Source organism: Glycine soja, chromosome 8 (genome assembly GCF_004193775.1).
Source record: "Glycine soja cultivar W05 chromosome 8, ASM419377v2, whole genome shotgun sequence".
Lineage (NCBI taxonomy): Eukaryota > Viridiplantae > Streptophyta > Magnoliopsida > Fabales > Fabaceae > Glycine > Glycine soja.
The window spans coordinates 46,091,895-46,102,989 of NC_041009.1; the positions used below are offsets into that span (position 1 = coordinate 46,091,895).

The following is an 11,095-nucleotide window of genomic DNA, read 5'->3' on the forward strand; positions in this document are numbered from 1 at the left end:
ATGGTTTGTGTCGCCTATAGTTTTTGACAGTCTCCCTCTACCTCTAATGATAAGATTACCCTCTATCTAGCATCTGCTCTACTCTCTTTATTAGTGTTTTTACAAGTCTTCTTCACACATGCCCAAACCACTTAAGGCAACATTGTACCTTTTTTTCTACAATAGATACTACCTGCTCTTTCTAATGCATTAGAAGAAAAAATTGTCTAAATATTCCCTAAATCTGACGATTATAAAAATTTCATAATACTCCACACTTATTATGTAATATAAAATCAGCGGTAGTTATGAACAAAAGATAAAAAAAACTTCGTACCCCATTGCCCGGAGGCTCTTCGCTATGCGAAGGTATGGGGGAGGGATATTGTACGCAGCCTTACCCTTGCATATGCAAAGAGGCTGTTTCCGGATTCGAACCCATGACCAACAAGTCACCAAGACACAACTTTACCGCTGCACCAGGGTTCGCCCTCTTAGTTATGAACAAAAGATACCAGGAAAAAAATACTCCCAAAAAATGTTATTCTTCTTTGTCTCATACTCTCATTTAGTAGTTTCTAATACAAAATAATATTTATAGAATTTAGCAATTCTGCAATACATTTGCCGAGACTCTAGTTGTGCAAATTTTCCAAATAAAGAGAATCTAACAAATCAGTGATGTCTCAGGTTATGACAGATATTAACAAAATATATTAATGTTATCAGCAGATAAAACCACAGGTCTTATATGCACAATTCACAGACTCACCGGCAAAGCAGATCCCAAAAAGTAAAAAAGAAATGGCTATTATCACTTACAACTTGTATGAAATAAGTTTATACATACTGCACAGTGAACTGTGCAGAATTATTTAAACAAGCAGAAAACTCACCGCTGTGCTGAACCCATTAGCTGTAGCAATTAGAGGATGGTTGTGATCCTTTACAAATCTTGTGACAACCCATTTTCCTGATTTTTCCAACTTCACCAAAATTGTTGCCTTGCAACCTTCTCGGGCGCTAGGTCTTAGCTTTTTTTCTGGTCCTAATATTCCCATGTTATTTGGTGAGAATCCTTGTTTGTTACATCCAAGTCGGCGAGCAAGAGTCCTCCCATCAATTCCAAAACGTCGCCGTTGCATTATGCGTACAACAAATCCTATCCGTCTGGCATAATCAACATAAAACTCCCTAGCATCTTCTTCAGAATCAAATTCCATGCCCACATATGGTTCTTGAACTTCAACTCCTTCAAATATACTTGTACTCTCTTCTAGACAGCTATGTTCTGCTTCATTTCCGTTGTCTGAATCCACTACCACAAAATCCATAAAAGCCTGCCCATTATGTCATTAAGATTAAACAATTTCAAATATTCATGGTATTTGATATATAAATGTTCAGAGCTTTTGAATTAGCAGATGCATTATCAATTCCCCCAAAGTGTGTCCAACAAGTTCAGAGAAGAATAGAAAATAAGCCTCAGTGTAGAATATATTTCAAGTTTGTTTTATTGAGTTTATAAAAACATATAACTGAAGTGTCTCCAGGCTTTTGAGAATTTTACTTTCAACTAGACCACAGGAAACAGAACCTGAGTGACAGCTTGCTTTGAAGGACCAAAGCAAATGAGAAAGGGAAGCGAGGAACAGTAAAATGAATTACTTTTTAAGGAAATTGAATCAAATTCATACATAATATGACTAGTGTATTATATAGCCATGTGTTTGGCTGGGAATTTGGATTATTTTTGGGAAAATAATTACTTTGTTTTTCAAAAACTCTCAAGAAGATAGAAAAGATTAAAAAAATGATTATTTCTATAAAATAAGTACAAGCAAACAAGCACTAGATAACAAAATTGTGCCATGGGAAGATTAAATGGCTAAAACTACTGTATTAAAATAATTTATCCAATGTCAATGATTATCCCAGTCCATCCATCACTCCATTTTCCTACGGGGATGACAAAAAGACCATAGAATATTTTGCAAGCAACTAAAAGATTTACATGAACTTTCAATGCATGCAGGTAAGCAGAAGACAATGATAATTTTATGTTGTGTTTTTCATTTTCTTTCTCTTCAAAATTTTGTTGATATGTTTTTAATTCTATTGATAATGGTAATCCTGCCTCAATTTTGAAAAACCAGGAGTTGGTTGTATTATTAACTAGTCACTAGTCAGTGAGCAAATTTTTCCAACATAAATGCTGGCAGCTAAGCCCTGGGTTGACATCCCACTTGTCCAGTCATGGGCTCACATCAAGGTTAGACAAGATCACACAACTGTTAAGTTCCTGCTCTACCTAAGAATCTATAGATTAGAAACCCAGTATTTGCCAGCTCAGTCATTCGTGATTAACAGCTATGAATTAGAAGGGAATGGCACATTTCTTCTATTTCAACCTACTTAAGTTATGATTCTTTTCGAGCTAATGCAGCTACAAAAAGGATACTATTATTTGAAAGACTTAAAGCCATAATTGATTCTGGATCCATATGCCCAGCAAAATAGCAACATATTCTGCAAGCCTTATAACCATATACCTATGTTACTCACTTTTGTAGATTTGTAGCAGCCTAATTATGGGAAATCAGACAGGTAGATCTAATAAGAAACAGTTTTAATACTTTTCATGCATGTGGATTTATCCAATTCACTGTGTTTGCACATTCATGTTACTCTTCCTTAAAAGTGAGTAAATGAAAAGGGCAGAGATCACTCTGTGTTTGCACCTTCATGGAGTTGACATTGAAATGATACAGGTAAAAGTAAGATGGACAAACTTGGAAATCCTCAAAGTATATTTGTGCTAAGCAGATGATGTCAATACTCTTTCCTTTTGAAAAACATATGACATGATTATCCCGGGTAGATCATCACTTAATTAAAAGATGTTTGGAAAACAGTGTCTATAACTGTATTCATGCAGGCCAAGGCTGAAAGTTTGAACTGATGAGCCGAAGTTGTTATGCATTTATGTGTTTAAATCTTATACTGGATTGTAACAAAAAGAAAGTCCATAGTTACAGTCCTGTACTTTGAGATAATTTTCCCGAAAAGAATAGCTATTGAACAAGAAAAATTGATGTCGGGAATATATTTTATTTTATACATTTTTATAAAAGAATAAATTCATTAAAGCAAAGATAACATACAAGGAAATTGGATGATAAGGGATCTTCCATACAGAGAAAGAGTTAAAAATTAAAGAAAAAGATAAAGCATCAATGGAGCAAAGCTGTCCAATTCCTCTGCATATCTACCATAAAATTCCACTAGAAAGGGCAATGAACAAAACCCTAAAATTCAACTTCATACAATAACTAAGCCCAACTTAATAATTAAATTGCTTGGATTGGCTCTGTTAGAAACTATTCAACAATACTTATTCTTCAAAATCTGCCATATTTCACCTTCTAGACTTGTATATTGTATTACCACCACTCACCAAATCCATAAAGCCATAAACTCTATACTCATTTTTGTTCAAGCATGAACCTTAACATCTAAAGCCCACCACACTCATGCATCATCATCTTCTAAGATGCACTCACACTCTGCCTCTATTATAAAACATACCACAATCTTATGTTCTCTACAAACATAAAATTAGAGAGAAAAGACAATTTTTTTTCAAAACCCAATTCTAAAATCTCAAGAGACCGTGAGAAAAATTATTGACTAAGAAATAAGAAAACTTAAATAAAACTCTCTCTCTCTCTCACACACACCCACCAATATGGACAAAGGCTCGGTAAAGTGCAGAAAGTGCAAGAGAAAGATCGGAATAAGTACTTGTTTGCGTTCTTCAAAAAGAAAATACTGTGCTGGAAAAATAAAAACAAGAAAACAAACATGGCGTAACTTACTGTGAAACAGCGGAGGGTGCAAAACCATGGATGCCGCCATTGGCATCAGCGGGACAGGGTCCATACCGCCATTCAAACTGGCGTGGCGGGACATGCTGACTAGGCATCTGGGCAGTCCCGCCATTGGCGCGAACACGTTCTAGCATGTGGGGTTGCAGTGTTCAGTCTGAAAAAGATGGGTAGGCTTGCAGTAGGGGTTGCAGCGTTCAGTCTGAAAAAGATGGGTAGGCTTAGGGTTTGCAGTTCTGAAAAGCTTGCATGTGAACGTTAAAAATTTGAATGTTAGGGGTTTAAGTTTTCAACTATAAAAAAAATGCTTGAAGCTTGCATTTCTCCTTACCGAGTTCTCTTTCTTTTTGAGTGTGAGCTTCTGCTTGTGCTTGCTGTGTGCTTTTGTGCTCCTTGGTTCAAATTTGGTGCTTCCTTCCTTAAGTGTGTGCCTTTATCCTTCCTTTCTAGTGAGTGTTTTTAAAATAAATAAAATTTATATATTCGGTTAATAAATATTATAAGTTTAAGTTACTTAGTATTAACAAATATTCTAAGTTAGTTAGTATGTAAATAGTAGGTTAGTTACTATTAACAAAAATTCTAAATTTAAGTTAGTTAGTATCCGTAGATATTGTGTTGGTATTTTTTACGTATTAATAGATATATCAATGTTAGATTAGTTATTATGAAAATATTATTTGGTTGGTTAGAATGAAAATTTTATTGAGTTATTGTATGTATTGTTAGATATTATATGTGTGATATATATATATATATATATATATATATGAAAATAATATTTGGTTGAAAATAATATTTGGTTAGTTAGAATCAAAATTTTATTTAGTTATTGTATATATTGTTAGATATTATATGTGATATATATATATATATATGAAAATAATATTTGGCTGAAAATATTATTTGATACTTTAGGAAGGCACACGTAATATTAGATTTTGTTGTATTAGGCACAAGTTAATATTAACTTTAGGTACATATTTGTAAATTTTAGACACACGTAAATTTTTAGTTTTTGTAATATTAGTTAGCTGTAGAAATTTAAGCATTTTACATGTAAATAAATAATTTAATATTAAATACACGTAAATTTACCTTTTTAGTGTCTTAATTTTGTATGTTATATATAGATAGTATAGTTTTAAATAAATGAATTGATAAGTTAATATTGTTTGAGTTAATTATTTTTTAGTTTTTAGTTATATATATATATATATATATATATATGATAAGATAGTGTTAGTTGTAGTTTGTAGGTTAATATTATTTGTTTTAGGAAATTTACATTATTAAATATATGATACATTGTACATTATTATTATTTTTGTATATATATTGTTGAAATGATTTTTTGCATTTCAATATTTGTTTATATTATAAATAATTTGTTAGTCCATATTTTATTCAATTATTTTTTTGTTAATTGTAGAAAAAAAATTAATTTATTTAAATTTTTCTTCACATGTATTTTAATTTATCTATAGAATATATTAAAAATTGGCCAGTTTGATTTTTTACAAATTTATTGTTATATATTTAATAATGTTTTTATAAATGTGCGTAGTTTAATTTATATTATCTACAAATAATGTATAAATTGATTTGTGAATTTATTGTATTATATTTTATTTTGCAGTAGTAATGGCATCTTCATCATGTTCTTCATCAAGATGGGATACTTAAAAATAAATGCCTCATTAATTAGTGCTCTGATAGAAAGATGGAGGCCGGAAACACATACGTTTCACATGAGATGCGGAGAGTGTACTATTACTCTCCAAGACGTCTCTGTGTTGTTAGGTATAAGTGTGGATGATTTACCATTAATCGGTCCAACAAATCTTGATTGGGCTGATTTATGTGAGGAATTATTGGGAGTCAGACCACAAGAAGGTGAAATTAAAGGTAGTATGGTTAAGTTAAGTTGGCTGGCTCACCATTTTGCACAAATAAATAACGACGACGACGACGAAGAACAAGTACGAAGGTTTGCCCGTGCATGGATACTGAGATTCATTGGAGGTGTCTTGTTCATTGACAAAAGCAGTAACAAAGTTTCGCTAAGGTACCTTCAATTTTTACGTGACTTTGAAGAATGTGGCACATATGCATGGGGAGCTGCCGTACTTGGTTTTCTATACAGAGTGATGTGCAGTGCTACCGATTATAAAACTAAATCAATCGGAGGTATGTGCATCTTACTACAAATGTGGGCATGGGAACGATGTCCAACCTTGGCTCCAAAGAGGACTCCTTCCCAAGTAGAAAATACACCACTGGGGCACAGGTTAGTCATTTTTAACGTCTTTCATTTCAATAGAATAAATGGTTTTAGACATGTGTTAAATTTTAATCTTTGTAGGTGGCTGCGACGTGGAAACCAACATATCGGCAATGATGATGTGAGAGTTTTTCGTCGCAAGTTGGATATTATGAAACATCATGAGGTAAGAACATGCTATTGTATTTGTAAAATAAAAAATTATATGTGTTATTTTACTAAAATGTTCACAACTATGTTGTTATATGCAGTTTGTGTGGGAGCCTTACACATCAACCGTTATATCATTGTTGTCTCCCGTTTGTTTAGTCGGAAGTCTCGCGTGGTACGCGGTGGTGCCACCAATTTGTTTACAAGTTATTGAGTGGCACCAACCGGAAAGAGTATTGAGACAATTTCGGATGCAGCAACCAGTTTCAGAGTCTCCTTCACAACCCTTAAACATTCATGACATAACATTAAAAGGGAAACATGACGAAAATTGGGGGCAATTGTTCGCCCCAATGATTCATCAATGGAATAATCGTCATGCATTTAGGGTTGACGCTTATCCCCGACAAGAAGGCCTATTGAGCTTTAACTCGGACTACATGGTCTGGTATAGGCGAAAGACAAAGATGTTTGTTGACCCACAAAATGCAAAGACGGCTACATTGGTATTTTTTAATTTTTTTGAATATTTAACTTGAACATTTTTTTAATGATGGTCATTAATTTTCTGACCCTTATAATTGCAGGCTGAAGTTGCGGAGACATTACAATACATGGTGTCTCCTCAAGGGAGGAATACATGGACAGTTGATGATCTCGTGCCTTATGTGGAAAAAATTACAATTTTATCCGAAGAGCAAGAGAGAGTCACTGAGCCAGTGTCACATGGTCCTGCATCAGAGCGTCAATTTCCTGCACAACAGTAAAATCGTCATGTAGTATTTGTAAGTAAGAGTCAGGAGAATGATTTTGCATGTGTGTTAGCCATGACGAGAGTTTCGCATACGACTCTTCTCAATCGTCATATTCAATTGCAATCGCCTTTTGTTTGGCCATCCATGCTTTTCTGTATGAAACCTTATAGGAAAATTCACTATTTATCCTTTCTTGAATCAAAGAAATTTTTATTGATGGATCTTTTTCTGATCATGCATGTAATTCAAATAATTAAATAAAATTACAAATTAAAATATCAAATAACACAAAAGTAGGATAATATGAACATAAAAAGCGTACCTACTATGCAAGTCGCAATTAAATTTGAATCAAGCTTCTCATGGTCTTGTGTCATAGTCATATTTAGACATGTGTGCGGTCCACCCCATTGTGTCACTTTTCATGCATCAGTTTTTTTGGATAAAATTGCCCTCATATAAAAAGGGCAAGGAGACTCTTCGGTGTTGTTGGATAATATGAACATAAAAAGCGTACCTACTATGCAAGTCGCAATTAAATTTGAATCAAGCTTCTCATGGTCTTGTGTCATAGTCATATTTAGACATGTGTGCGGTCCACCCCATTGTGTCACTTTTCATGCATCAGTTTTTTTGGATAAAATTGCCCTCATATAAAAAGGGCAAGGAGACTCTTCGGTGTTGTTGGGGCAACAAACGATATATTTGTGTGATTTCGTTTCAACAACCTTAAAACTTTGATGCACCTTCATCACATATTGTTTTAGTGCATTTTTTACCGCATCTTTACTGTCAAAATCCATGCCAATATATAATTCTTGTCCAACATTAAAAGTCGTTGGCATGTCCAGACCACAAATGTCCTCCTCGTCCGGATGACTCCAATTGATATTATTATAATGCATAGCATCATTCCAAAATGGATTTTGAATTTCTGGTACACCTAATAATTTATAAAAAAAATCACGTCAACAAACTACTCCTATTTAGTTACCATTAAATACAATTCTCATAAAAAGATATATGTATTCAACTAATTTTGTATTTCACAAACATTTACCTTCGCTTGGGTGAACAATTGAAACTGGTTCAACGATGTCAGTGACTTCATCGTCTGTATCAGATATTCCATCATCACTATCATCTTCATCGAAAGACTCTTCAACGTATGAGTTAGATGCAAGATAATCATCATCTTCATCATCAGGTAAATTGCTTATATTTCTTGGCAGTTCCGACTCATGATGAGATACATTACGTCTACATGACGTAATAGAATTTGCAGCATGAAACATAGAACTACCAGCAACATCCTTTTCTACGTACAATTCTAGAACTGACATTTGTTGTTGTTGTTGAAAACTTTCGATCATAGTTTCAACATCTTCGTCATCACAAATTTGCAACGCAACATATTTTCCTAAAACTAAAAATCTACAACTTATAGTAGAAATAATTTCATTATTTTCTAACTTTACCTTATCTCCAATTTTTTTTTCAAAGCATTGAAACTAATTCCGCGTTTAATCTGAATCGCTTTTTTACTGCCTTCAAATATTGCACCATCATTGTCTTCATATACTCTTCCGTTGAAATACAACACTGTAATAATTGAATTCATGATATACCTACATCAACAAAATTAAAAATAATTAATCATAACAGCAGTCTTTTTAAAATAAATAAGTGTATTTGCTTGCTGCATCTACTAAATTAAAGTTAAACTTAAACTTAAACTACAGATTAAAATTTCATTCTAACTTCAAAAAACTACAAGGGAATCATGTAATTATTTGTAACACCTGTCCACCCATGAACAAATGCTTCTAAATAATTAAACATTATTAAAAAATAACTTCAAAGTAAAAAACCTAATTACAAAAATTATTACGCTTTAACTTCACGTATTAATTTTTTGTCTAAAAAAATTATTACTTCAATTAAATATTTTGTGAATGATAAAAATTAATAAATGTATTTGCTTGCACTATTAAAATTTCCTTAACAAAAAAATTATTTGTAAGTCAGAAATAATTCTATAAAATTATTACTCGAATTATTTGTAAGTCAGAAAAAATTATTACTCCAATTAAATCATTCTAATAAATTATTACTCGAATTAAATAATTCTAAAAAATTTCCATAACTTCCAAAAGTCAAAGACTCACCTCTAAATATTTGTAAGTCAGAAATAACATCAACAAAAGCTTATAACCCGAAGGGTCACACGTCAAATTTCTAAGCCACAAAAACCATGAACAAAGACGCTTACAAATAATTATTGATAATAATTTTAAAATAACAATTCTAATTCCAAAATTATTACACTTAAACTTTACCTTCAATTTTTAGTCTAACAAATAAATTTATTATTTCAACTAATATTTTGTCAATCATAAAAATAAAAATATTTATTTGCTTGATCTATTAAACTTAAACTAGACATTCATATTTTATTCTAAAAAAAATTATTACACTAATTAAATAATTTTTGAAAAATTCCTCAAGTTCAAAATTTGCAATTATCACATATAAATATATTCTTAAGGCTGAAATAATTAGTGGTAATAATTTTCAAATACAAAATCTAATTCAAAATTTTACTACACTTAAATTTCAACTTCAAATTTGATTTTAACCACAAAATCAATTACTTCAAAATAAACAATTTGTAAATGATACAAATTATTAAAAAAATTAAGTTGAAACAGCATCAAATAATGCTTCTAAAAATTTGACTCAATAAAATTTTATTCCTTAAAATAAATTAAAAAAGATCCTTACTTTCAATAGAACTTTGAAGTTGAAGATGAAATGAAGTAACTTCAAACAAAAACAAACTTCTAACAAAGCGTGTGAAATTTGAGCCTTTTCTTTCTCTCTTCAAACAACCAGTATTTTTCTTTCTCCTTCCTTCAGAATGTTGTGAAATTTGAAGTTGTATCCTACTCTATTTAAACAAAAACTACTTGTGTCTTGCCATTATTAAAAGCATGCAAAATTTGCCCCAAAGTCATACATGTGAGCCTCTGAAGCTACACTGTATGCATGTGATCCTAAAACCTGCAATGCGTGTGAACAATCTACAGGTGTAGCCTCTGAACCCTAACCTACCCAACAAATGTCCTTTCACCTGCAATGCATGTGAACATCTACAGGTAGCCTTTGAACCCTAACCTGCTTTCAGACCTTAGCTTTAGTCTTGTCATGAACAAGGAGAGAATGCGTAACCAATCTCCTACGTGGAGCATCTCCCCGTTAGTATTGGCGAGATTGCCCTAGTGGTGTATGTCGCTATTATTGCTGGCGGCATCAATGCCTACTCAGCAAGTATCGCCAAGAAGAATTGCTACATCAGTGCCTATGTGGAGCATCTCGCGTGTGCTGCTGGCGGGACTGCTTTCTCGCTTCTCCTGCTGGCGGCTTCACCTTAGAATCGCTTCTCCTGCTGGTGGCTTCACTTGAATCGCTTCTCCTGCTGGCGGCTTCACCTTAGAAACAGACCCCCTACGCAATTTGTTACAAAAAGGGACTCCTTTACGTAAAAAGTTTGTAAAGGGGACCCTCTACAGTAAATTCGTCTCACTGTGTGCCTATTGTGTAGTGGAAAATGAAACGAGGTTTTGTGTGTTCAGTTTTACTGTTTTATCGGGTAATCCTCGCCACGCGGGGTTTTGGACCACCACTTCACATTATTTTGGTTTTTACATTATATGTGTTTTTTTTGTTAATTTGTTACATGGTCCTTCACTCCTTAGGTTTGGTCATTTTCTCTCAATTATTTTCAAATTATTCTGCTTTTATTTTTATTTATATATTTAATCTTCTTAAATAAGGTAAATAATTAAATTTTCTCTGAAAAAATATGAGACGCTGAATGGGCAAAAATTTAAATTTAATAACTAAATGTATAAAAAATATGATAAATTAATTCTTATATTTTATAATTTAATAATAAAATAGTTTCATAAATTTAATAGCAAGAATAAAAATTAGAGAAAAAACTAAAACTAAATTATAAAATTTAAGACCTGTTGTTT

The 11,095-nt window shown here is 32.5% G+C and overlaps 2 protein-coding genes across 3 annotated transcripts; one reads left to right on the top strand and one right to left on the bottom strand.

Annotated features, from left to right (window-relative positions):
- Positions 1–621: 621 nt before the first annotated feature.
- Positions 622–4,278, bottom strand: LOC114424316 (protein FAR1-RELATED SEQUENCE 5-like). 2 transcript variants are annotated; one of them, XM_028391159.1, is made up of 3 exons: positions 4,198–4,278; positions 3,858–4,068; positions 622–1,297 (listed from the first exon to the last, which is right to left on the bottom strand). In XM_028391159.1, the coding sequence occupies exons 2-3, from the start codon at positions 3,979–3,981 to the stop codon at positions 855–857; spliced, it is 567 nt and encodes a 188-aa protein (XP_028246960.1). In that variant the 5' UTR covers positions 3,982–4,068; positions 4,198–4,278; the 3' UTR covers positions 622–854. The 2 variants fall into 2 exon arrangements, with proteins under 2 accessions (XP_028246960.1, XP_028246961.1); XM_028391160.1 differs by lacking the exon at positions 4,198–4,278 and having other exon boundaries at positions 622–1,319; positions 3,858–3,979.
- A 1,239-nt stretch (positions 4,279–5,517) lies between these two features.
- LOC114421400 (serine/threonine-protein phosphatase 7 long form homolog) lies at positions 5,518–7,230 on the top strand. The gene is made up of 4 exons (XM_028387296.1): positions 5,518–6,156; positions 6,232–6,316; positions 6,402–6,806; positions 6,888–7,230. The coding sequence occupies exons 1-4, from the start codon at positions 5,525–5,527 to the stop codon at positions 7,065–7,067; spliced, it is 1,302 nt and encodes a 433-aa protein (XP_028243097.1). The 5' UTR covers positions 5,518–5,524; the 3' UTR covers positions 7,068–7,230.
- The last annotated feature ends 3,865 nt before the right edge of the window (positions 7,231–11,095 follow it).

Bases quoted from the DNA above. Each gene is read 5' to 3' on its own strand.
- LOC114424316 (XM_028391159.1), bottom strand. From the start codon at position 3,981: ATGGCGGGACTGCCCAGATGCCTAGTCAGCATGTCCCGCCACGCCAGT. The intron at 1,298-3,857 runs GTAAGTTACGCC...ATTTTGTGGTAG, and splicing joins GCACCCTCCGCTGTTTCACA to TGGATTCAGACAACGGAAAT.
- LOC114421400 (XM_028387296.1), top strand. From the start codon at position 5,525: ATGTTCTTCATCAAGATGGGATACTTAAAAATAAATGCCTCATTAATT. The intron at 6,317-6,401 runs GTAAGAACATGC...TGTTATATGCAG, and splicing joins ATATTATGAAACATCATGAG to TTTGTGTGGGAGCCTTACAC. The intron at 6,807-6,887 runs GTATTTTTTAAT...TTATAATTGCAG, and splicing joins ATGCAAAGACGGCTACATTG to GCTGAAGTTGCGGAGACATT.